At 48.7% G+C, this 26,475-nt stretch overlaps 2 protein-coding genes across 7 annotated transcripts in view; one reads left to right on the top strand and one right to left on the bottom strand.

Moving 5' to 3' along the window:
• LMAN2L (lectin, mannose binding 2 like) lies at nucleotides 5,949-25,062 on the top strand. 6 transcript variants are annotated; one of them, XM_018054864.1, is made up of 10 exons: nucleotides 5,949-6,187; nucleotides 7,366-7,484; nucleotides 7,978-8,058; nucleotides 10,341-10,458; nucleotides 11,264-11,346; nucleotides 18,354-18,386; nucleotides 19,791-19,952; nucleotides 20,054-20,168; nucleotides 23,178-23,297; nucleotides 23,618-25,062. In XM_018054864.1, the coding sequence occupies exons 4-10, from the start codon at nucleotides 10,449-10,451 to the stop codon at nucleotides 23,758-23,760; spliced, it is 666 nt and encodes a 221-aa protein (XP_017910353.1). In that variant the 5' UTR covers nucleotides 5,949-6,187; nucleotides 7,366-7,484; nucleotides 7,978-8,058; nucleotides 10,341-10,448; the 3' UTR covers nucleotides 23,761-25,062. The 6 variants fall into 6 exon arrangements, with proteins under 6 accessions (XP_017910353.1, XP_017910356.1, XP_017910351.1 ...); XM_018054861.1 differs by lacking the exon at nucleotides 7,978-8,058 and having other exon boundaries at nucleotides 5,971-6,187; nucleotides 23,618-25,057; XM_018054865.1 differs by lacking the exon at nucleotides 5,949-6,187 and having other exon boundaries at nucleotides 6,213-7,484; nucleotides 7,978-8,050.
• The window catches only part of FER1L5 (fer-1 like family member 5), a 55,444-nt gene continuing 53,431 nt past the window's right edge, over nucleotides 24,463-26,475 (bottom strand). Inside the window, exon 53 of the mRNA XM_018054701.1 lies at nucleotides 24,463-26,442. Coding sequence (XP_017910190.1) covers nucleotides 26,215-26,442 — 228 coding nt within the window. The 3' untranslated portion in view covers nucleotides 24,463-26,214. The remainder of the gene's footprint in view (nucleotides 26,443-26,475) is intronic.

Here is a 26,475-nt window from a genome sequence, read left to right as displayed (position 1 = left end):
GCTCCAAGCTAAGCTTCAACAGTACATGAACCAAGAACTTCCATATGGTCAAACTGGATTTAGAAAAGTAACCAGAGATCAAATTGCCAGCATTCATTGGATCATCAAAAAAAGCAAAAGAATTCCATAAAACATCTACTTCTGCTTCATTGACTACACTAAAGCTTTTGACTGTGTGGATCACAACAAACTGGAAAATTCTTAAAGAGATGGGAATACCTTACCTGCCTCCTGAGAAACCTGTATGCAGGTCAAGAAGAAACAGAACCGGACATGGAACAACATGGTCATAGTAGTAGTGGTGTTAGTCGCTCAGTCGTGTCCGACTCTCTGCGATCCCACAGACCATAGCCTGCCAGGCTCCTCTGTCCATGGGATTCTCCAGGCAAGAATACTGGAGTGGACTGCCATTCCCTTCTCCAGAGGATCTTCCTGACCCAGGGATTGATCCTGGGTCTCCCGCACTGCAGGCAGATTCTTTATCATTTGAGCTACAGGGAAGACCCTATGGAACAACAGACTGGTTCTAAATTGGGAAAGGAGTACATCAAGGCTGTATATTATCACCCTGCTTATTTAACTCATATGCAGAGTACATCATGAGAAACGCTGGGCTGGATAAAGCACAAGCTGGAATCAAGATTGCCGGGAGAAATATCAATAACCTCAGATATGCAGATGACGCCACCCTTATGGCAGAAATCAAAAAAGAAATAAAGAGCCTCTTGATGAAAGTTAAAGAAGAGAGTGAAAAAACTGGCTTAAAACTGAACATTCAGAAAATTAAGATCATGGCATCCGATCCCATCACTTTATGGCAAATAGAAGGGGAAACAATGGAAACAGTGAGAGGCTTTATTTTGGGGGGCTCCAAAATCACTGCAGATGGTGACTGCAGCCATGAAATTAAAAGACACTGCTCCTTGGAAAAAAAGCTATGACCAACCTAGACAGCATATTAAAAAGCAGAGACATTACTTTGCCAACAAAGGCCTATATAGTCAAAGCTATGGTTTTTCTAGTAGTTTTGCATGGATGTGAGAGTTGGACCATAAAGAAAGAATTGACACTTTTGAACTGTTGAGTTGGAGAAGACTCTTGAGAGTCCCTTGGACTACAAGGAGATCAAACCAGTCAATCCTAAAGGAAATCAGTCCTGAACATTCATTGGCAGGACTGATGCCAAAGCTGAAGCTCCAATACTTTGGCCACCTGATGCAAAGAGCCAACTCATTGGAAAAGACCCAGATGCTGGGAAAGACTGAAGAAAGGAGGAGAAGGGGACAATAGAGGACGAAATGGTTGTAGGGTATCACTGACTCAATAGACATGAGTCTGAGCAAGTTCGGGGAGATGGTGAAGGACAGGGAAGCCTGCCATGCTGCAGTCCGGGGTTGCAAATATTTAGACAGAACTGAGCGACTGAACAATAACTGATCCTTATCTCTAAATTCAGGTGCTGTAAGCTGCTTGAAATTTACTCTGTTAACTGAGAACAAATGTCCTCATCTGAAAGGAGAGCAGTGGCTGCCTTGTCCACCACGCCAAGTCCTTGTGATGTTAAAATGAGGGACTGGAGAGGGCTGTGGGTCTGGAAACTGGCTGAGGCAGATTCTCTGGGGGGTAATTTTTGAAACCATATCCCTGGGCCCTACCCCAGACTTATGAATCAGGTGTCTGGGAGTGAGTCTCAGGCAACTGTACATAGCAAAAGCACTCCAGGTTATATAAAATTGTGACTTGTTGGGAAGTCAGAATTTATGAATTGCCAACTGGTTAATGTTCGAGCTACTGTCCCTTTCTGTCCTCCAGAGTCTGCTGGGAACGCGGTGGGTAGAGCCAGATCAGATGTAACTACAGGGCTGAAGATGAGCCCAACCACAAGGCTCAGCCTGGATTTCTGAGGATCAAGGAATGGTCTACCTGGAAGAATAGAAGGCTTGATGTTAAACCTTGCTCTGTGTCCTAGACTTGGGTGAGATTTAAATGGAATGTCAAGGTTTAGAACTGAAGGGTGGTACTAACACAATATTGTGAATCAACTATGCTTTAATTTAAAGGAAAAAAAAAAAGAATTGAAGGATGGGAGAGAGAAGAAAGGATGGGGCCAAGCTTCTACCTGGAGCCTCTTTCATGGAGTAGGGGAGCATCAGGCTTCCAGGTGCTCCTGAGTGAAGGTGCCTGTCTGATTTTGAAGACAAGAAGCTAGGAATTATCCAGAACTCCAGAATGCTCAGTTCACTTTGTACATGAATGCCCCGTCCCTGGAGATGTGCAACCCCAGGTCGTGATTCCATGGAGTAAAGAGAAATATTAGGCAGCTGAAAGGGTGACGCTAGTGGTAAAGAACCTGCCTGCCAATGCAGGAGACACAAGAGACGTGGGTTTGATCCCTGAGTTGGGAAGATCCCCTGGAGAAGGAAGTGGCAAACTTCTCCAGTATTCTTGCCTGGGAAATCCCATGGACAGAGGAGCCTGGCAGGCTGCAGTCCATAGGGTCACAAAGAACTGGACATGACTGAAGTGACTTAGCACAAAAGGGTGGTAGGTCAAGACCTGACCCAGCTTTCAGAAGTTGCGTCCGTGTGTGTAGGGCCATGCTGGAGGGGGACATGGCTCCTTTCTCTCTTTCCCTCCACCTCCCCTCCACACCTGGACATGCTGAACTCTGTCTGAACCCTGTAATTCTGGAAAGCAGCTACAGTCAAGAAATGCCTTCCCTGTTTTTGTGTCCCCTCCCCACCTCATTTTGAGTTCTGAAAATGACTAACCTTAAAGGAGGTTAGTTACAGAATATTCTGTTAATAGAATATTCCAAGACTCACTTCCACACTTCCTCGCTGACTCAGATAAGATTCTCTCCAGCCTTCATCGTGACGGCTCCTTGTCTACCTTCCCCTATAAAGCCCCAGGTCTCCCAGTTTTCCCGTGATACATTCCTCACTAGTGAGCATTCTCCTTTTTGCACCAGTCTGATTTATGGTCCTGTGCATTTTGTCTTTCACACCCTTCTTTTATTCCCTTTTTATTCATTGTAATGAATTTTATAATGAGAGATCTCCTGACATAATCTACAAAAAATCCAGCTGACAGGCTGCCCAACAATGTGAATGTACTTAATGCCTTTGAACCATATACTTAACGATGGTTAAAATGGAAAATCTTATTTTATGTCTATTTTACTACCATAAAAAATTTCCAGCTGACAGAGAAATACAATGGACATTGTTTATTAAAAACAATTAGAATCCCTACTATGTGCTGGGTGATGGGTTAAAGAGTCAGGAAGTGGGTGGGGCCTGGGCTAGGAAATGAGTAAGATGTGTTCCCTGCCGTCCAGGAGCACCCAGACTTGCTGGGGCAGCAAACACATACTCTACTAATTGAGCTCCGTAATTCAGGATGACACATGTTGTAATAGACACATGTAGACTGACTTGATGCAGGCTGAGCAGGGCCTTGAACGTTATACTAGGGAGTTTGAATTTTAACTCCTGGTAATTGGAGGCATGAATGATTTTAAAGCCAGGATATGACACAAACAGATTCATTCAGTTCCTAAGGTTTTATCACCCCGTCATCTGCTTTGTGTAAAGATCAATGGCTGGGACAACTTTAATTTTAAAAAACTGATTCCGCACAGAACAGGCTCATATTCATGTGTTTGTGTGCTCAATCGCCTCAGTCACATCTGAATCTTTTCAATACCATGACTATAGCCTGCCCGGCTTCTCTGTCCGTGGGATTATCTTGGCAAGAATATTCAAAAGTGAAGTGAAAGTGAACGTTGCTCAGTCGTGTCTGACTCTTTACGACCCCATGGACTATACAGTCCATGGAATTTTCCAGGCCAGAATACTGGAGTGGGTAGCCAGCCATTCCCTTCTGAAGTGGACTGCGACTCCCTACTTCAGGGGCTCTTCCTAATCTAAGGATTGAATCCAAGTCTCCTGCGGCTCCTGCATTGGTGTAGGTGGATTCTTTACCACTGAGCCACCTAGGAAGCCCTCATAGCCATGTATCTCCTATTAAATATATTTATGCTCAAGAAAGAAAGATTTAACTTTGATTAAGTCTATCAGGAAGACAAGCAAATGCTGTGTAAGAAATGTTCTTGGAACACGGAAAGCTCAGAGTGCCTGAGAGAGTCAGGGAAGGCTTTCAGAGGAAGTGGATTAAGGGAAAGGAGAGGAAACAGGGAAACTGGAGCATATAGATGAAGGACGGGGGCTGTGGGTCAGACGCCAGAGGGCTTTGTGTGCTAAGTTGAGGGGCCTGAATCTCCTCCTCACGGGTGATGGTGAACCCTCATTTGTGTGTGTGCTCAGTTGGGTCCGGCTCTTTTCGGCTCCATGAACTGTAGCCCGCCAAGCTCCTCATGTCCATGAAATTTTTCAGGGAAGAATGCTGGAGCGAGTTGCAATTTTCCTCCTCCAGGGGAACTCACCAACCCAGGGACTGAACTTGCATCTCTTGCCTCTCCTGCACTGGCAGGCAAGCAGATTCCTTATCTCTAGCGCCACCTGGGAACCATCACGGGCTCCATTAATAAGGATGATTCTTGGACTGCAGGGAGATCAAACCAGTCAGCCCTAAAGGAAATCCACTGGATATTCATTGGAAGGACTGATGCTGAAGCTGAAGCTTCAGCACTTTGGCCACCTGATGTGAAGAGCCCACTCACTGAAAATGACCCTGATGCTGGGAGAGATTGAAGACAAAAGGAGAAGAAGGTGGCAGAGGATGAGATGGTGAGATAGCATTGCCAACTCAATAGACATGAGTTTGAGCAAACTCTGGGAGGCAGTGAAGGACAGGGAAGCCTGGCGTGCTGCAGTCCATGGGCTCGCAAAGAGTGGGACAAGACTTAGGGACTAAACAGAAGCAGTGCTTACAACCTGCCAGACACTACTCTAATAGCTTTATCAATACGGACTGGCTTAACCCTGACACTCGGGAAAGAGCATGGCTACATGGTTTAGATCACTTGGATAGCCATGTTGATGATGGTGGCCAGAACAACAGCTGGGACACTTGTTGCTGTTGTTCAGCAGAAAGACAAAGGGAGGGATGGAAAGGCTGTGGTGGCTCTGAGAAATGATTAAGACTAAAACCATCAGTTATTTATTGGTTGGGTAATGGAATTGGTGCAGAAGAAAATGGAAGCTGGTATGAATCTCAGTTTTTTGGCTTCAGGGCTGGAGATATGAATATACTAACAGGTAACGGATTGATTACTCTGTTTCCTTTCTCAGAGGACCTGCTGAAGTCCCCCAGAGCCCCCTACTCTCTCACAGATTATATAGATGTGAGTTTACTTTCCAAACATTTGGGGATTTCTCAGAAATCTTTCTGTTACAGATTTCTAGCATAATACCGTCACGATAGGAGAATGTCCTTCGTGTGCTTTCAATTCTTTTAAATTTGTGGAGGTTTGGAGTTTTTTGGCTCAGATTATCTTGGTAAATGTTTCTTTTTCACAGAAGAGAATGTGTCTTCTGCCATTGTTGGCTGGTTTTATAAATGTCATCAGGTCAAGTTGTTTGATAAGTACTCTTCAAGCCTCTTATAGATTTGATAATTTTCCAGCTCCTTGAGTTATAAAGTTCTCTATTTCTCCTTTCAGTTCTATAGTCTCTTGATTGGTACCTCTGTACAGTCAGGAGTGAGTGAGTGAGTGAGTAGCAGTGAGGCTAGAAGGTTTGCGTGGGGACTGGAAGAAACATTTTTTCTCCTTAAATTTACTCCAGAACGCAGAGACAAAATGGAAATCGCTATGTATGCCAGGAGGCCTAGTGGCACTCAGGATAAACGCAAAAACGTAAGGGAGTCCAGGCGAGTTGGCAAGGCAACTGGTACTCAAGCCAGCCAATCGGTGAAAGTCTCACCTGCGGGGGCGGGGATTCTATGAGAGCCAATAGGACGTGAAGCAGATGGTCCCACGGACCAATGGCTTGGAGGACGGGGCGGGCTTTTAATGAAGGGACGGCGGTGGGAAAGATGGCGGTGGCCCTGGGACCCTTTGGGTGGTGGCGGCGGTGGCGGCGGCGTTTGTCGGCACGGGAAGTTTCCAGGATGTTGCTCCTTCTCCTTTTGCTAGGGTCTGGGCAGGGGCCACGGCAAGTCGGGGCGGGTCAAACCTTCGAGTACTTGAAACGGGAGCACTCGCTGTCGAAGCCCTACCAGGGTGAGGCGCCGGGGGCGAGGTGGTCGTGCACGGGGAGGGCTTCGGGACCGGAGCTTGTCCGTAGAGGCGGGGGCGGCGAAGGGCTTCGTGACCCCGAGGAAGCTGGCGGCGGTGGGTGGGAGCCCCTGGGGACTCTCGCTGTGTTCGGGAGCCACGGATCCTAAGAGCAGGGGTCAGCTTTCTCTCTCTCCGCCCCTCGGAATTAGTCCTGGAAGTTTCCAGCAGGTCGAAGCAGGGTTCTCAGATGCCGCTAGCGCCGGGCGTGGATGAAGGGGATTTAGAGATGGACAGGTGGAATGTGGGCAGGGGAGAGAACTGCGAACGGTGGACCATGATTGAGGGCCACTAGCAGTGAGCTGGGCTCCTGATGGAGCTGCGGATGTGCGAGAAATAAAGCATGAGGCAGAACTGGGGTAGAACTTGGCCGCACTGAGAAGATAAAATTCTGTTGTCAATGAAGACACCTGTTCTTCTCCAGTCCGGGAGCCCTGCTGATGAAACACACCTAGCTTTGGTGTGTTTAGTGTACATAGGCCACTAGGCACAACTCATCAACCAGCAAATTTACATGGTTAGCTGCAAAGAGGACCAAATCGGTGCAGATGGCTTAATTTGTTTCCCTACTGGAGGATATGGGGACAGCATACAAACAAAACCACAGAGCATAAGAGAGTGTACTCTGCTGCTAAGGGGGATCGCATATTCCCTTAGAGGATGTCTCCAGTGCCTTCTCCTTGCTAATACTGTGGGTAACAGACACAGAGTTCTCACTTGCAAGGGGCTGATAATCTGAGGTAAGGGGGAAAGTAGCTTCTCCTTCAAAGAAAGAATGTGATTAAGCCCTAGAGCCCCAGAGAGTCAAGCTCTTTTTGGTATAACGGGGGAAATTTTTTCTTTCATGGTGCTAAAGTTTACTCACATATAAAATGGGGAAGAATGAATCTGAGCAATGGTTACTGTGGCATGGATGAAGTGACAGCTCTGATGTGCTCTAGGGTCTTCACCTGAGACAGTCTTTGTGAAAAGAAGGAAGGTGGTAAAGAGTTAAGATTTAATGAGTGACAGGAGGTGGGACCTGAAGCGGGAAGAAGGATGACTCCAGCTTTCAGAGGGTCCATGGCGGTTTTCCAGATGGGTTGGGTTTGAAGAGAATGAACTGATCTGCTTCCTCCCCATAGGTGTGGGCACAAGCAGTTCCTCCCTGTGGAATCTGATGGGCAATGCCATGGTGATGACCCAGTATATCCGCCTTACCCCGGATATGCAAAGTAAACAGGGTGCCCTGTGGAACCGGGTGGTAAGAATCTTTCTCCCTCCTGTGTTGGTGACCCAGAAAGTACTAAAAAAAAGTTCAGTGGCATACTGACTTATTCTCAGTCCCCGCCCCCACCCCCGCATATTCTGTCTTCTGTGAATATGAAGTATTTTCATTTCAGAGATTATGATGACGTTCATATTGAACTCAGATATTTAGGGAGATGATCTCTCTTCCCGTAATTATAGCAAATAATTGGTTTTGATTCAGTTTTCTGAAATGTCTTTAGTTCCTGATTGACCTGATAGTGTTACTTTGGAGGATAATAAGTCAATTCACATTTAATTACTTTGCTTTATAAAATAAAAAACTACTCTTAAATTTATCCTACGCTTCATCCCAGTATCCCTGACCCCCTTGCCCCCCACGCCCCCCTTGTTATTTCCTTTTGAGTTGAATTTTAAATTTTATTTTCATGCAAAAGCCACTTTGAGCCCTTGGTCATTTTATTTGTCCTTCTCTGGGCCTTTTCTAGCGACATTGTCTTCCTTGAGGTATGGCGGCAAGCAGTGAATGCAGTATCCCTGGTGCGGCTGCACTGTGATTTGGTACAAGTGTAAGACGATGCTTTCTTTTCGGTTTCCAGGGCTCTTTGCAAATCTTTTATGATCACTTTACTTTGGGGAGTGACCTTGGCATTCTTGAATACTCTCTTTTGGGTTCTCAGAGGCTAAGAACTTACTTTCCCATGGTTTTTATCATTGGTTGTGGATAAGTGCATCTCAGAAGAAGGAACCGTTTCTTGTTCCTGCTTATTTTATGTGGCAGAGAATTCTGAAGAAGCAGAGAGACAAGAAGTTTCTATGTGAGCTGTTTGTACACTCTGGCCCCTTAACCCGAATGCAGGGCAGTGTGTTCGGATAGAAGAGGTGGAGGGCCGGCAGCTGAAAGACTTGGGTTCTCAATCTAGCGGTCTCACAGACCCTCTGTGAGCCCTGGCCGTTATTTATCCTCTCTCAGTTTTCAGTTTCTCCAGCTGTCAAATGAGCTTCATCATATTGGTTCTACTTGCCCACTAGGGTTACTGTGAGAATAAAATAAGGCAATAGACGTGAAAAAGCCCTGGAAAGTTAAGACGGTTATAGAAATGCGCTGTTGTTTGTTACATGTCTATTACAGGAGTCACTGATACAGGTCTGTGGATTATAAATGATTTTGTCCACGGCTTGATGCTTTGCTGTTATCTTGCTAGCTGTCTCTATGTAACACTTTTATGTAGCAGTGACTCTAGTCTAGGATCTAGTTATCTTGCTCTTCTTCAGATGCTCTGTCACCTACATTTTGTGTTACCTGACTGTCAGAGTGAGCCTTAGCATTGTTTCTGAGTTACTTGAATAGGATGGATTTGTTTGAGCAGTAGTGCTCCAATTTGGTTGTCCTTTGGAGTTGGTGGCTGGGTCCCACCCCCAGAGATGTTAATTTAATTAGAATGGGTACATCTTGGACACTTGGATTTTTAAAAGCTCCCTAGGTGAATCTGACGTGCAGCAAAGTTTGAGACCCACTGTTAGACATAACCCCGAGCAGGGCTGTATAGCATTGAACTACACGAGGCCAAGGGCAAGAGCGTCGGACCCTTCTTGGCTCAGTGTCTTCCCAGAGGCGTAATACTTAAGCACTGGCTATGGGGGCAGCTTCCTGCCACTGAATTTCACTCTTGCCCTGAAATCAAAATGAAATAGCGGAAAGATGAGAACCCAAGATGACAACTGGGGGCTTGGCTTATCAGAGGAGGGGAAGCTATTGGAGATTTCAGGGTTCCTTGGTGAACTCAGAAGTGTCCACACCCCTTTTCTTTTGGCTATGTACTAATACTAGTACTTTCAGAGGATTTCCCAGAAATTGAAAATGGAAGCTGAAAATAATTGTTGCTCAAGAGCCAGAGCAATCTACTGGGTTTTTTTGTTTGTTTTTGAACAATCTCCGTGGAGGGCCTCTGCCTGAACTGGCCTATCTACTCTTCATTCCCCTCGTTTTTCACGGTGAAGCTTAACTAGGAGCCTCTCTAAACCAAATACTTACTCTAGTTTCTCTTTGAAAGTGTTCAACTGTTTAGAACACTGAATTATCCAGTTACTTCTGTCTCTACTCCCCCCCCCCCAAGGTTTTGATACAAAGTTCAAAAGAAAAACAGGAGTCTGTTTAGTGCCCACCTCCTTCGTGTTTTTCAACCAGAGGCTGTCTCTGGGGCTGGGGGTGTCTCCTTTGGTGGATTTCTGTCCTTGGCTGAGGGCCTGACACTGGTGGGGGCATAGCTTATCCCTTCTCGTGGGAACTCTGGGTTGCCCCTCAGCTTGGCATAGGGCCAAGTCTAGCTAATTAGAGTTGTTTGTAGCAGATGTTAATTATTCCTGGAGACCTTTGCATGATGACTGAGGTTATCTTTTTCTTTTGTAATGAATGAGGCTTTGACCTTTCTTGAGATCCCAGCTTGTTAGAGTCGTTCTCTCAGAGGGGTGATCATAATTGCAGATGAGTATTAATTCAGCCACCTCTACCCTGGACGCTGAGATCTTTTGCTGGGCAGGTACAGGATCACAGCAGTCTAACATGAAGTGCTCTCGTCTTTTCCAACCTTGGGATGCTATCCTGTTTCTGTTGGGAGACGGTGACTGATTGGGAGGTGTGTTCACTTTTCATATTAAATACCGCATACAGATAAATGGCTCAATCTGTTTAATTTTACTACACAAACCCTTAGCAAGTCTTAAATTTTGGTTCTGCATCTTAGCCTCGCGTGCCCCGCATTTGTGTTTCCCAAGTCTGTAGGCCGTGGATGAGGGCCCGAGGCCTGGTGTCTCAGGCTCCTCTCTGACTGCGGCGTCTCTTTCCCTCTAGCCGTGTTTCCTGAGAGACTGGGAGTTGCAGGTGCACTTCCGAATCCACGGGCAAGGGAAGAAGAACCTGCACGGGGATGGCTTGGCCATCTGGTACACCAAGGATCGGATGCAGCCAGGTACTGGGACCCTGGGCTGCTCTTGAGGGGGTGACAGGCCTGCTTTTTCACGCCCTCTTCGTGAGACGGGCACGACTTCACAGTGCCAGCGTGTTCCCTCTCCCTGGATGTTTGGATAAACACTGGCCTGTCTAGTCTCTAGGATGGGGTCTGAGTCCTAAAAGCAGCTGACCTTGACTCATCCTGGGATGGTTTCTTGTGTATTGCTTACTTCCGCTTTCTCTTTGAAACTTCGCGGCCCAATTGGCTGAAGGAAAGCACTGGCCCTCCCAAATACTGACGCTGGGCATACTGGTTTCTCCTGGGCCCGAGTAGAGACCCATCTCAGAACTCCTGAGTCAGGAGAAAGAAGAAGAGTTAGCTGTTTTTCCTTTTTGTATGAGAGGCTCTGCTGCAAGTACATGACAAACTGAGCCTGATCTGACTTGATCTCTTCTGCAATTAGAAGCACAAACTTGGGAATTTGGTTCACTCGGGGGCATAGTTATCAACAAGTGTTTGTGAAGCAGAATTCTTCAGGGGCACCTTAGCAACCAGGTCAAATCAGGGAGCAGCTGGAGTGCTAAGCAAGGAGACGCTGGCCTTCTCTCTTTCCCCTTTAATGACAAACAACTGCAGGTGCTTACTGAATGCTTGTTACAGGCTGAGCCCTTCACGGGGCGTTTCTACAGCTGTGTCCTCATCTTAAAGGGACGCCTGGGGGTCCTTTGAATCTCACTTTTTCCTCCATCACAGTGATGTATTATTCCTTTATCAACTCTTGGCTTGGTTTCACTGTTGTTCATCATCTGTTCTCTCTCTCTAGGGCCTGTGTTTGGAAACATGGACAAATTTGTGGGGCTGGGAGTATTTGTAGACACCTATCCCAATGAGGAGAAGCAGCAAGAGGTAATGGCCAGTGTCCTAGCTTAGGTTAGCCACACTGAACTGACCCCACAGCCCTTTGCCTTAGGAATGTTGTTCAGGCGGGAACACGGAAGAGGACGTGAGGGGTTTGGTTCTATTTTCTTCGTCTGTTGCACTTCAAGAGTTAATGTCTGTGTCAGTTTTTTTTTTTTTTTTCTAGAAGAGAGTTGTTCATGGTGCACAGTCTTGGGAGTGGTCCTCGTGATGAGGGCTTTTCGGTGTTAATCAGTGTCCTCTCTCGCGCTCATTGGGAGCCGCTAGACTCGAGCATGCGTGGCCAGGTGGTGCTGTGGCTCCTAGGCCAGAGCGGGCTGAACTGTGTGCCTCCGCTCCCCTGACTTCCTGTGTCGCTGCTGAGCTCGCTTCTGCAGCTGCTCCCCCGTCGCCCGTATCCTTTTCTTCTTCCTCTTCTCAGACCTTTCCTCTAGGAAAGGCTGTAGAAGAAACTGATGAAATCTCAGCATTTTGTTGAAACCTGGTAGAGGATCCAGTCGACTTCCCTGGTAGCTCAGTGGTAAAGAATCCGCCTGCCAGTGCAAGAGACATGGGTTCAATCCCTGGGTTGGAAAGACCGCCCAGAAGAGGCAGCCTACTCCAGTATTCTTGCCTGGGAAATCACGTGGACAGAGGAGGCTGGCGGACTACAGTCAGAAAGACTTAGTGAAGATTTAGAGTCAGAAACGACTTAGTGACTAACCAGCAACAGCAACAGCAGTCTGGCTGTGAGCAGAAGCATCCTGCGTTTCGTTAGCTGACCATAGGGTTCTCTAGTATTTGCTTATACCAGCTGCAGGCCTGTGCGCTCTCTCCACCTGGTGACTCTGCCAGCAGATGGTGGGAAATGATTAGGACATGTTGTTGCTGGGCATCCTATCACTAAATAATATTTAGCAAGAAAGGCATGATTAGAAATGGAAGCAGAACTTAGTTTTTCCCCAAAAAGTTCTTTATGAAAAATTTCAAATGTATAAAAAAAAGTTGGATGAACAGATCATTGTCTATGCAACACCCAGATTCAGCAGTTTTTCACATTTCCATAGAGAGTTTGGTTTAAAGAGGGTAGAAAGTGAGACCTGAGTTACAAGGGGAACCTTTCGTTGTGGGTCAGTTAGAGACTTGCTTCTCAGTGTCGCTTCTGGGCTCTTCTTCAGTCTGCCAGACATCAGCCACTGTTGAGGTGCCTGGCCCAGGAATCAGTGAGCGAGATCTGCGTGGCCCCTTGTGCTCGGTAGCCCTGGCATGTGAGTGTGCTAATGGGGGCTCTGCGGAGGTCCTCTTGGAAGACCTGGCAGGAGCATCTCACTGGTGGGGGGACTTCCTCCAGGAAGTGATATTGACTTTGAAATCTGCAGAATTAGACCAGATTAGATGCAGATAGAAAAGCGTATGTTAATGTGTTAAAGTTAGAGAAGGGACAATGAAAGTGACGGGGAAAAGGCGGGGTGAGAGAGAGATGAGGCTAGAGAGAAAGAGGGCCCTCAGTCTCCCCGTGTTCCAAGGCCGCCCGTCACCTTGCGTTCTTTGCTGCTAGCGCTCTTCTGTCCCAAGCGCATTCCTGGGCCGCTGTGACTGAGCAGCGTCTCCTCGGGTGGCAGGTGACCTGACTGTTTAGACCAGCAGCAGAGCTATTTGAGTGTAGGTGACTCGCCCTCGCCATGCACACGGTGGGGCGAGTTCTGAAGGGTGGTGTGCCTATCAGGGAGTCTGGAGCTAGAAGTATTTTAGGGGGTAAGTGCACTAAAGGATCTTAATGAGGGGGACGTCGTGAGAAGGGTTTGCAGTCCCGCTGAGGAAATAGTGGTGGTTAGAAATGCATCTGAAGCACGCACGGGCCTTAGGGCTTGACTAGAGTTTTACACATGGCTCTCTGTTTCTCCCAGAAATAAATCATTCACGCTCTCAGCTTCCACTTCACCATCAGTCAGGAGTCATTCTGCTTAAGAAGGCAGATCTGATGGGCCTTGTTTTGTAAGGAGAGTAGATGTTAACCAAAAATACCAGTTTCAGGTGGTTAAAATTGGGACTTCTTTTCTGCCTCAGCTGCAACTGCCCTCGGAATTATCTGCAAAGCATTTAAAGCTACTGCTCTCCAGACCCCAAGCTCAGAGAGTCTGATGGGCAGCTTAACCTTTTCAGACATCTCTAGGTGAGTCCCATATATAGCTGGCGTAAAGGACTCCTGGACGCAGAAACAGCTGGTTGGCGAGTGGCGTGAGCAGCTCACTGCTCTTCTCAGATCAGGCCAGCTTGGGAGTCGAGTTTGAGGTGCTTCCTGTATTTTTTTAACGTAATGATTGTTTTTCCTCTTTTGAAACTGGAATAAGCAATAATGTGCCGTGAATTTAACAACACATTCCCTCCAACCTTTATGTTGATGAAAACACTGATCCTTCTTGCTCTCTTCGTTGTTGGTGGAAAGAATTTTTACATTATTAAAAGAACTCTATAACTTTGTAAATTCTCTCGTTATACTATTTGGACGTGATTTAGTGGGGTTTGTTTGTTTTTTCTCAATCCTTGGTGAGGCAGTGTTTTCTAAGAGACACTCCTTTGGAAATTAGGTCCCAGGAATATTGGCCAGCTCTCAGATGTCATTAAGGATTGAGGCTGAGAAGTAGAAATGTATTTCTGCTACAGTTGAATACAATAAGATTTTATATGCAATTTCAGGAGGTTCCTGGGTTCCCCAAAGTAGAACTGTAGGCAAGATCTCCTCTTCCACAGAGTTGAACTATCTTCTCATTAAAAAGAGCATTCACATACTGAGCTTTCCCAGTGGTTCAGTGGTAAAGAATCCGCCTGCAGTGCAGGGGACGAAGGAGACAAGAGTTCGATCCGTGGGCTGGGAAGATCCTCTGGAGGTGGAAATGGCAACCCACTCCAGTATTCTTGCCTGGGAAATCCCATGGACAGTGGAGCCTGGTGGGCTATAGTCTGTTCATGGGGTTGCAGAGAGTTGGCTGCACTGAGAGTTCACAGCACAGCGCAGCATTCCCCTGCTGCCGTAACGGTGTGTGGCAGTGAAGGCTCAGATGTGCCTCTGAGCACAGGGTAGGCTCTCAGAAAGTGCTGGCTGTTTGTTTTCGCGGCGCTGAGTGACGTCCCCGGGACATTTGCAGACATCTCGGCAGTGCTGCTGAGGCTGCGTGCTCTCCCTCTCCCCTCCCATGCTCCTTGTCTTCACACCTAGGTTCCAGAGAGCAGACCTGGTCAGCTTGCTCAAGTGCAGTGTGGTTTAGGTTGGTAAACCTGCTCTGAGAGTGACTCCTAGATACTGGTTCATAGGCTTGTGTTGGTTGGTAACAGAGCTTCCCTGGTTTGACAGTAGGAACAGTGAAGTGACTTCTCATAAATGTGAAATGTTTTATTATTTATTTATTATGAAATATTTCTTTTTATTTTTTCATTTAAAATGTTCTTTTTAAAACTGATGTTTATTTTAGATGGCTGTCTTGTCATTGTATTTTAATACAGTTATTGTATTTTAATTGTATTTTAACATATTTAATAGGCAAAAAAAAAAAAAATCAAGAAAAAGCAAACCTATTAATCCCCAGAATGTGTTATGTGTTTGGAGATTTTTAGTGGTCCATAACAGCCAGTGGTCTGGGAATTCCTGCTCTAAAAAACATACGTTTGGTTTTGTGTTTACATGTGAGCACCTGTAAACAGTGTTTAGGTCTAGAAATTCACTTAGTCTTTGAATGAATGTCTGTTGACCCCCGTTTGAGTGCCGGGCACTGTGCTAAACGTGCTGCGTGTCTCACGTCATCTTCATGTGAGCCCTGGGAGCTGCGTGTTGGCCTGCCTGCATACAGTGCGGAAACAGGATCTCCGAGGTCACACAGGCAGGAGTCGGCGCCTGCAGTGAGAACCCAGGCCTCCCCGACTCCAGAGGGCTGTGTGTGCCCCTTCCTCTACCTAGTGAGTCACAGCGAGTGTGCTTTGCACCTGTGGGGTTTTAGCATAGGGTTCACAAGTTCACGAGTCTCTTTTCATTCAAGGTGTGCTGAAGGTACAATAGTACCTTGTAGCACAAAAAGTTAAAAGCACGTCCCCACTCTTCAGACAACCACCATTTGGACAGCAGGCAGGAGCTCCTAATTTTTGGTGGCTCTTCAAAGAGGAATGAAACCGCTACCTTTGCCCAGTCAGGGTGACTCTCCTGCCTTTGGTTCTGGCTGAATATAGGCTGCTTTCCAAGGAAGGAAACTTAGCTTCTGTGTGAAATTAGTGGGTACCCAGGAAACCCTTCAAGAACTCCTGACTAGGCATAGAAGTTAAAGTGGCATTTAAAGACTTACGGTTAATGTGAGGTGTCAAGTTGAAAGCCAAGCCATGAGTTGCTGAAGTGGACAGATTCCAGCTTTGAAGCTGTAGGCCTCTGTCTAGTGCTATATTTCTTAAATTCGCCTGGCACATCCCAATCATCCATAGTGCCTTTTTTTTTTTTTTAATTAACTACATCAGGTCTTAGTAGCGGCACACAGGCTCTCTAGTTGTTACCCCAAGGCTGTGGGATCTTAGTTCCCCAACCAGAGATCAAACCTGTGTCCCGTGTTTTGGGAGGCAGCTTCTCAACCGCTGGACTGCGAGGGAAATCCTGCCTTTTAAAAAAGACATAGTCCCATGCCCCATTCTAAACCTGCTGAATAAGGCTCTCTGACTGTAGTTCCCTCATGTATGCGCAGTTGAAAAGCTCCCCCAGGTCACGGTGAGGCCCAGCTGACCTCTGGCTGGTGCTAAGAAAAGGGTGCCTCACCAGCCTTGGGACCCTTAGGTTAAGGATCACTGTTCTCAGCACTCCCTCAAAAGTTACAACTTAAACTTCTGATCCCAGATACTGGGGTTGATACATCAAGCAAGCCTTGGGATCACCAGAGCTCCCGAGTGCATTTTCAATCCCTTCTTTTCCCTCATTGTTCATTGAAGTTACGCACTTCGTCCGAAACCCGTTTCTGTAAACTGCTGACAACACATTCACAATTCCCTCGTCCTAGATGATCGTTGTAGAAGAGTAGTTCTCCAGCAGTTCAATCATCCGGTGATTCATTTCATTGCTTGTGTAGTCCTGTGCATAGGCCACCGGTGGCATAAGAGAACAGCTGGGGAGCTGGTCTGAGGCTCCCCCAGACCCTTACTGTGCCCGGTGAGACCCAGCGTGGTCTGGCTCCCGCCTCAGCTCCCACCAGCCTGTTCCTCACTCAGTGAATTGCAGACACTCCTAGTTCTGAAGATGCTAACCTCATGCTTCTTCAGCCCTCAGATTTCTTGGTAGATTCCCTCTGACTGCTTGGTCTCAGTTCAGATGTTGTCTCCTCAGGTATATTCCTCCTCTGTATCATATTACCTATTTTATTTTCATCAGTATTTATCACTGTCTCAAACAGTGACAGACTTTATTTTCTTGGGCTCCAAAATCACTGCAGATGGTGACTGCAGCCATGAAATTAAAAGATGATTACTCCTTGGAAGAAAAGCTATGACCAACCTAGACAGCATTTTAAAAAGCAGAGACATCACTTTGTCAACAAAGGTCCATATAGTCAAAGCTATGGTTTTTCCAGTAGTCATGTATGGATGTGATAGTTGGACCATAAAGAAAGCTGAGTGGCAAAGAATTGATGCTTTCGAACTGTGGTGCTGGAGAAGGCTCTTGAGAGTCCCTTGGACAGCAAGGAGATTAAACCTGTCCACCCTAAAGGAAATCAACCCTGAATATTCACTGGAAGGACTGATGCTGAAGCTCCAATCCTTTGGCCATGTAATGTGAAGAACCAACTCACTGGAAAAGACCCTGATGCTGGGAAAGATTGAGAGCAAGAGGAGACGAGGGCGACAGAGGATGAGGTGGTTGGATGGCATCATCAACTCAATGGACATGGGTTTGAGCGAACTCTGGGAGATACAGAAGGACAGGGAAGCCTGGTGTGCTGCAGTCCATGGGGTCGCAAAGAGTCGGACCTGACTGAGCAATTGAACAACAAGACTGTATGTCTCCTCCCCTGTAATGTCAGCTCCATGAGAGCAGACATCTGCCTGTCTTATTTCCCATTGAGCATCCAGTGTTGGGGACAGTGCCTGGCTCATACTAGGTGCATACCGAGTATTAGAGAAAGGAATGCTGTGGGTTCTACCCCTTGGCCCACAGTAGGGCAGAGCTAAACTGAGCTTGTGTAGGCATCTCTTGTTGCTGGTGCTGAAAACTGTAGCAGTTTTTTTGGAGCAAAGCTAAGCACCCTTGAACCTCGTGACTTTGCTACGTCTGTCCTGCTGCAGCGTTCCCACGGAGCTCTTTCTTGCCCACATGTTGTAGGTTAGAATAACAATAACTGTTTGGAGACATATGCCATAAGGCTCAATTAGAGGGTAAATGACCCCTTTGGATTAGAGTTAATTTGATAGTCTCTGAAGTGGTGGGATTTTTGTCTTCTGGGCAAGAGCTATAGCCTGAGATGCTGGGCAGTAAAGGACACCTTGAGTTTGGAAGAATCTAGCCATATTTATTACCCTCGTTTCTCTCCTTGCTGCAGAAGTACTGTCATCTGGGCATAGACAAACTCATGGCCTGACCTTTGGACTGTCAGAGACATAAGTGAGGGCTGCTTACAGAAGGTGATGCTGGGTGTTTTGTAAAGTTGTGAAAGTTTAGGACCCTGTGCGTGTTAGAGAGGTCTTCCTAATGGGCCCCCTTGAGAATCTGATGATGGCAGCAGACCTTCTCCTTAGAAAATGTACAAGCATCTGCTTGTGTAGTTTTTTTGCCTACAATTATTTTTGCCTATAATTTTGAGGGGTCTGAGGACTTATGGAATGCCCTCCGTGGACCCTGAAATTCTATTTGGGGATTGAGATTAGTCTGGGGATTGAGATTGGTGCTCTTCCACTGCAGCTGGGTCATAGCTCTTGCACAGATGTTTCTTTCTGACTTGGTCTCCTGTCTTCTGTGCCCTGTCTTGTTTTTATAATAACCTGCTGGACCCTCTCAGGCCCAGAAGAGGCGGTATTCTCCAGGAGTCCAGGTACTCGATTCTTGACTCACTGTGGCCGTCCCCGATCCCCTTGTGTGCCCATCCAGCATTTGTGACTGTTCACAGTCCGTGTGGCCATTGTCTCCAGAGTCACCAGTCTCCAGTTCCGCCTGCATCTTCATCTTGCATGTTGATTGTCTAGAGCGACGAGGAACTCCCCAGAGAAGTGGCATGTCTCGTGTGTCCTGTCCTCTCATCACCCTGTCTCTCTCTTCACTGCCTTAGCCCCAGGCTTGCTGTGAGATGGTTAGCTTGTCATTTCTAAGGAAGAATTTGCTCCACAAGGGCTGCTGGAGAGAGAGGGTCTCCGAAGTAGCTGGGAAGACGGGTGGGCTCCGGGGAGGCTTGCAGTAGGAGAACCTTGCCCACTGAGTAGTAGTGGGAGAAGGTGTGTGTAGTGAAGGGCCGGAAGGTCTTTTGACTGAAGAGAGTCACCTGTGGCTGGAGAATACCACCAGGCCACTTGGTTCTGGCACTGTCCTTTCTGAGTCCTGATCCACTTCACATCATGTGCTTATAGAATGTTAGAATTTGAAAGGTGCTATCCTAAATGGAAAGAGTTCCCTGAGCGAACAGGTATTTTCGAACAGAATACTTGGGTGCACCAAATAGTAGGTTGGCCAAAAAGTTCATTTGAGTTTGTCCATAAGCTGTTAATGGAAAATTAAAACTTTTTGGCCAACCTAGTACTTGCCCTTGTAGGGAAAGAGGTGGAGCTATGGTGGACATGGACACATACAAAGACGCATAATAAATGATTTTTCAAGAAGTTTACATGGCAGTTGGTGATACGTGTTTGCATGTCTGTGTATATACACACACACACACAGAGGGGCTTCCCCAGGGGCTCAATGGTGAAGAATTAGCCTGGATGCAGGAGTCACAGGACACTCGGGTTCAGTCCCTGGGTCAGGAAGATCCCCTGGAAAAGGGCATATTAACCCACTCCAGTATTCATGCCTGGAGGAGTCTGTGGACAGAGGAACCTCTGGGCTGCAGTCCAGAGGATTGGAAAGAGTCGGACATGACTATAACAGCTTAGCACACGTGCACATACAAAGAAGGAGGAAACCAATCTTGGGTGGAATGTCAGTGCCGAGTGCTGATCTCTGGGAGGATTCCAGTCAGACCCCAGAGTGTCAGGGGCCATTTCAGACCCACCCCAGATGGGAGGATTCCTGGAGGCAGGTACTGAGGTCAGTCACTTCCGGGCCTTGTTCCTCGAGTGACCCTCTGAGCGCGGGCTCTCCGAGGCTGCTAGTGACAAGGCAGAGTGGCCGTCCGGCCTGTGGTGAACAGCTCAGCTTTGTGTGCAGAAGCCCTGTCGCTGCTGGCACAGGCGTTCCTGCGAGCTCCTCCTCACCGCCCTCTGCTTTGCCTCCCCTGCCTTCCCAGCGGGTGTTCCCCTACGTCTCAGCCATGGTGAACAACGGCTCTCTCAGCTACGATCACGAGCGGGATGGGCGGCCCACAGAGCTGGGGGGCTGCACAGCCATCGTCCGCAACCTCCACTACGACACCTTCCTTGTGATCCGCTACGTCAAGAGGCACCTGACGGTGAGTCCCCGTTCCGGGCGTCGCCTGTCGGCAGTGCGGGCTGTCTCGCTCCGCTGCCGGGGCCCAGCCCTGACTTGCCCCCCGCCGCCTCTGTGTTGCAGATCATGATGGACATCGACGGCAAGCACGAGTGGAGGGACTGCATCGAGGTGCCGGGGGTCCGCCTGCCCCGGGGCTACTACTTTGGCACCTCGTCCATCACGGGCGATCTCTCAGGTACTGCCCTGCATGCTCCTTACTGGCCCTAACTCAGGTCATGTCTCACGAGACAGGCCCGGGCGTGAGAGCCAGCTGGGTAGAGCTCTGGCGAGCAGGTGCCCACGAGTGCTCCCCTTCCTGCATTCTTGTGCGCAGAGCCCAGATTGCCCAGGCCGGGGGTCGTCTCGCGCAGTTGTGTCTGGGAGAGGTCTGCTGCTAGCAGCAGGCAGTGCTCGCCTCTTCATCAAGCCGGTGCTTCCAGTGTGTGCTCTCCTTTTTCTTGTGCCTGTGTCTGCAGGCAGGTCCTTTCACCCAGTACGCTGACTTCCCCTTCTCCTCGCAAAGCTTCTCCTTGACTGACCCCCAGACTCTTTTGTGCTCAGATTTCTTATTCTTTTTTTTTTTAAATAAAACCTACATTTTATTTATTTATAGTTGGGCTGCACTGGGGCTTCTCTTGATGTGGCGTGTGGACTACAGAGCTTGCAAGCTCGGTAGCTGTGGCCCTTGGGCTTAGTTGCCCAAAGACGTGGGATTTCAGTTCCCCAATCAGGGATCGAACCTGCGTCCTCTGCATTGGGAGCACAGAGTCTTGACCGTGTGCTCGACTTTTGGCCGTGTCGGGTGTGCAGACGCCTCTGTAAATTACCAGCATGGCGAATGCTGCATTCGGACCCGTGTCTCTACCATGGCCCTGCTCTCATGAAAGCCCCCTCTGTTTCTTTGCTCTGCGTGTTTGCTCTTTGTCTTCTCTTGAGCTCATTTGACCGGTTACCCTGAAACTCCTGCCTTACTTGACTTACGTGACATGAGCAGAACCAGGCTCTTGTATCTTCTCTGGATTTTCTACCTACTTGTTTCCAAAGTTTCTCTTTTATGTCCCTAAGCCTCAATCATGATGTCTTTTGAGGTAAAGAAACTTTTGGTTCTTTTGATTAATATAGTGTATTGTGAATGAAGCTGGTATGAAATGGAACTTCCTTGTGTCAAAACAGAAAGGCAAATGCCCACCTGAAACGGGCAGTGTCTACTCGGTCTCAGCCCGTTGTTGCCAGGAGAAACTGTGGGCTGTCCTGTTGTTTAATCTCAGTCCGGGCACAGAAAACATTTTTCCTAATTGAAGGTAAATCCAGTTTTTTGGTTTTTTTTTTTAACCTGGTTTTACCTGCTAAAGATTCTAAGAGCCCAAACAGCCGTAAACGTCATCCTAATAATAGAGATGGCGAGAAGTCCCTCTGCAGTAACAACCTAGGAACACTGAGCACCTCTGCACTCACATTTGTGGCCTCTTAATTCCAGTTCCCACTAGCAAGAATAAAAGCTTCCTGGAGAATGTGTCTGATGCCAGGTATAAGGTAGGAAATACAAGCCAAAAACTTCCCAGAAAAGCAAAGAAGATATCAAAAACTTGTCAGTTCACGTTAAAGGACTCAGGAGTCAACTTGAATAGGCTCCCCCTGGGTAAAGTTGGTTTGAGTTGAGCATCAGTAAGAGGTTCAACTTCAGTGTATTTTGTTGATCAGTTGTCCAGTCATGTCCGATTCTTTGCCACCCCATGGATTGTAGCACGCCAGGCTTCCCTGACCTTCACTGTCTCAAAGTTGGCTCAAACTCATGTCCATTGAGTCAGTGATGCCATCCAGCTATCTCATCCTTCAGTTCGGTTCAGTTTAATTACTCAGTCGTGTCTGACTCTTTGCGACCCCATGGCCTGCAGCACTCCAGGCCTCCCTGTCCATCCCCAACTCCCAGACTTACCCAGATTCATATCCATTGAGTCAGTGATGCCATCCAACCATCTCATCCTCTGTCATCCCCTCCTCCTCCTGCCCTCTATCTTTCCCAGTATCAGAGTCTTTTCCAGTGAGTTGGCGCTTCACATCACGTGGCCAAAGGATTGGAACTTCAGCATCAGTTCTTACAATGAATATTCAGTACTGTTTTCCTTTAGGATTGACTGGTTTGATCTCCTTGTTGTCCAAGGGAATCTCAAGAGTCTTCTCCAGCACCACAGTTCAAAAGCATTAATTCTTTGGTGCTCAGCCTTCCTTATGGTCCAGCTCTTACATCCATACATGATTGCTGGAAAAACCATAGCTTTGACTATATGGACCTTTGTTGGCAAAACGGTGTCTCTGCTTTTTATTAAGCTGTCCAGGTTTGTCATAGCTTTTCTTACAAAGAGCAAATGTCTTGATTTCATGGCTGCAGTCACCATCCGCCATGATTGAAACACATCAAATATGTTTGAATCTGTGAGTTTATAATGTTACTTTAAAAGGGGAGAGAAAAAAAATTGAGCCCCTAACTCCTTCATCCTTCTCTGGCAATTAGCGGTGAGATTCAGGGTCATAGTCACAGGAACTGGGAAGAGCTAGCCACAGTCCAGAAGGGAAGTGTGCTCCAGGCCAGTAGCTGTTCCCTGCTCACGGCCCGTTAAACAGCTGCTGTGCGGCCCGCTCCTCTTTCGGTCACGTGTGTAGCCCATGTTAAAAGGAAGCTGCGGGGCTGCTGTGTCTCCTGAAAGGTCTTACCTGTGATTGGGGCTTAGCTCTTGTATCACCTCTCAACTTTGAAATTGTATAGGGGGCTTCCCTTGTGGCTCAGCGGTAAAGAATCCGCCTGCCAATGCAGGAGACACAGCTTCAGCCCTGATCCAGGAAGATCCCACGTGCTGTGGAGCGTCTTAAACCCGTACGCCACAATGGCTGAAGCCTGTGCTCTAGAGCCCGTGCTCCGAAACAGGAGAAGCCGCTGCCGCGAGAAGCCCGTGCGGCAGCAAAGACCCAGCGCAGCCGAAAATGAAATAGACAAATGTGTGTAGGTGATGCGTGCTTGTTGATGAAAACTGTATACATAGGATAATGTAGAATATCCCGTTACCTGACCTTAGTTTTAGATGGGAAACAAGAGGTTTATGGTGGGTGGTTTTTTTTTTTTTCAGGTCACTGTGGACTAGAAGCTTGAACCAAGACATTTTTCTCGGGGTGTCTTGAGTCATCCCTTTGTCATTCTGTCTGTCTGTAGACAACCATGATGTCATTTCCCTGAAGCTGTTTGAGCTGACGGTGGAGAGGACCCCGGAAGAGGAGAAGCTGCATCGGGACGTGTTCCTGCCCTCAGTGGACAACATGAAGCTGCCTGAGAGTGAGCACAGAGATCCCGGGAGAGGGCCCCATGGCCGGCCAAGGGGTTGAAGGCTGCTAGGGGGCCGGGGGGCCGTGCAGCCCAGCAGTGGGGCCTGACTCGCCTCTGTTCTTCTCCGGGGCACCGGGGGCACTGGCCCCTGCTCTCTCACTGGTCTCCACGTTACCAATGAGCAGTTCAGGGCTGCTTAGGTTTAGATTTTGGCATGTGGAAAGGGTGTACTGGAGCTCCAGCTCCCAGAAACTGGAGCAGCTCTCAGTTGGTCCTTCCCTCCCCGAGCGGCCCCCTCCTTCTGACCTGTTTCTCTCTTGCTTCCTCAGTGACAGCCCCGCTGCCTCCCCTCAGCGGCCTGGCCCTCTTTCTCATCGTCTTTTTCTCCCTGGTGTTTTCCGTCTTTGCCATTGTCATCGGGATCATACTCTACAACAAATGGCAGGACCAGAGTCGGAAGCGTTTCTACTGAGCGCCCCCTGCACCCGCGACCTGTGTGACTGTGCCCTAGGCGGTGTGGGAGCAGCCACGCTGACCTACCCACCCGGCCGGGTGGGCCTTCTGTCGCCAGCACTTAGTCAGGGATGCGGGTCTGTCACTAGAGCTGTGCGGGCAGGGACGCTGGCTCCCCCCGTCACCTGTGAGGACAGCCAACTCTGGCTCAGGAAGCCTCCCCCGGGTGACGCTACTGCGATGTGCCTTTTCCCAAGGTCCCGCCACTTGGGAGTGAAGAGGGCTGGCGAGAACCTGGGCCGCCGTGATGCCAGAACCACTGGAAGGAGTTACCGAGCCCAGGCTGCCTTGCTGTTGGGCTCACAGGGCCCTTGGGCTTCACTTGTAAGTCTTCAAGGACTAGAAACTGGTGACGCCTCACACCTTCTGGCCAGCCAGCCACTGGTTTTTGCTTTTTGTCCAAGCCCCTGTCCACCTGAGGCACTTTCCTTGGAAATCTGGATGGAAATCTCTTCCCTGCCTCTCCCTCCTTCCATCATTCTCTGCAGATGCAAGCTGAGCTGGAAAAGACACCTGGCTGCCTGTCCGTTAGGGCCTGGGACTACAGGACACACTCGGGTGTCACTGACCCTCGTTAGGTGGCCATGGGGAAGGGGCATTCTGCAGGGGCTTGCCACTCTGGCTTTTGTTCTTGAGGGTGGATCTTGGTTCTGTTGCTGTGTTTGTGACACTCCCAGTTAGGCCTCTTTAGGCCCCCGGTCAGATGTGTGAAGTCGAGAGACGCTTGGGAGATGTCACGGGTGCTGTGGGACTAACTGTGAAACTGCTTCACGTTTTGACACCGAATGCAACCTCTACCATGTGACCTGAGGACGTGGAAATGTTTCTGGATGCTCCAGAGCCTGCTTCGCTGCATGTTTTGTGTTCATGACTTTTGGAATCCTACTTAGAGTGTCAAGATGTAAGGAACATTTCTACTATAGCCTCAGTTTGGATGCTCCCCAAAGAGGAACTCTTGCCTCCCTTTCTTAAGTGATGGGAAATGGTGGTTGTAAATCTGGGAGCAGTGGATCCCCGTCACCTGTGCCTGGAAGAGTTCAGTGTTGTTTGAGCAGCAGAGCCTGAGCGCCCTCCTCTCTGGGCCAGCCCTGATGCCACTGCCTTACCTGGCGAGGAGTCGGGCGCTGCTCGCCTGTGCGCCCTGTGATTCTGCTGCTGACAGGTGGGGCTCTCCCTGGAGGGTCTGGACTCAGCTCTCCTAGCCCTGCGCTTCTGTAGTCCGAGGGAAAGTCTTAATGTGGCTGATGAAAACCAAACATGACCTTCTGTGTGGCCTTCCTTCCAGGGGTGGGTTTGGCTAAACTTTCAGCCCATCCACCCTTGCCCTTCTGGGATGGGAGAGCCCTCTGCTCAGTGCAGAAGGCAAGGAGGGTCCCCTTGGCCAGTGGGAGGGGCAGTGATTTCTGTTGTCTTTGGCTTTCTCGAATCCTTCCCACGAGCTGTAGGCCTCTCCTGCAGGTGGGATGACAGTGGGGCCCTCCCAACCTCCCCTATGCGCCAGGGCTTGGCCTTCAGACCAGTTTCTTTGAAACTGAGGAAGCAGATGGCTGTTTTGTGTTTTTGAGCTCCAGGGGAGATTGGATAGACGCCTGTGTTGGGGGCACAAGGCTGGGCTCATGAACTGGCCCGAACTGGGGTGCAGGAGGGAGATCTCATCATTGAGGAGACCACACTTGTGTCTTTTGTGTGATTCTAGCTCAGGAATTTTTCGAGGCTCTGAGGAAGGCGAGAAGACGTGAAAGATGGTATACTACCCCCAGCCCCTGACTCAGGGCCAGCCTCAGAGCAACATGTGTGAGGTCTGACTAGTGTAGCTTTTGCTTTGGTTCTTGCCTTTTGTTCTAGAAACACGCCAGTTCCCTTCTCCAGGGGATCTTCCCAACCCAGGGATCACACCCAGGTCTCCCACACTGCAGGCAGATTCTTTACCAGCTGAGCCCCTAGGGCAGCCTTCCTGTCGTGAGTGGGGCCCAACACCGCTCTGGGCCCTGGAGTCCCAGCTGTGTCCCAGGGCGAAGGGGCCACCTGGCCACGTGACGGGGGAGGGCAGCGGCCTTACCCTCCAGGAGCCATCTCTCCTCACGGATGCTCTGGCCTTCTGTTTCCTCTAACCTGAGCTCCACACAGTGGATGAGCCCTGGAGGCTCAAAGAGGTGCCTCCCGCCCTTCTAGGTCTCGTCCCAGAGGCTGGCCTTGCCTGTGGCGGTGTCAACCACCCAGATACGAGGTGCCTCTCTGTTACAAATGCTCTTTATTTCAGTGGAAAATTACAGCTCTGCCCTGCTTGTTGGAAGTAGTTTCTGAACGGAATGGCCAGACTATTCCAGGTCCCCAGAAACAAGGAACTGGTAGGAAGCTGAGGGGTAGGGCTGCTGGTGGGCCAGGAGCCCAGCCTGGCGGGTGGCGGGGGGGATTAGTTCTGTGGGGCCAGAAGTTCTGGAAGAATATCCCGCAGGTGTGTCACGTGTCCCTGGAGGTGTTTCAGCCTAAGGGCCGTTGTACGTTTCAGGCTCTGCTGGGGAGTGGTGAGGTTGGAAGAGTTGGCACTACTGGTGTTTGGCGCGTTGATGATATTGGCGTATATTTGAATGGGGGCATTCAGCCGAAGTTCCGGTTTGATCCAGCTCATGGCCAAATAGTTCTAGAAAGAATGAGCAACAGTCAGCCTGAAGTA

The sequence above is a fragment of the Capra hircus genome, chromosome 11 (genome assembly GCF_001704415.2).
Source record: "Capra hircus breed San Clemente chromosome 11, ASM170441v1, whole genome shotgun sequence".
NCBI lineage: Eukaryota > Metazoa > Chordata > Mammalia > Artiodactyla > Bovidae > Capra > Capra hircus.
The sequence above is the reverse complement of the archived record's forward strand: the minus strand, read 5'-3'. Positions and strand labels throughout refer to the sequence as shown.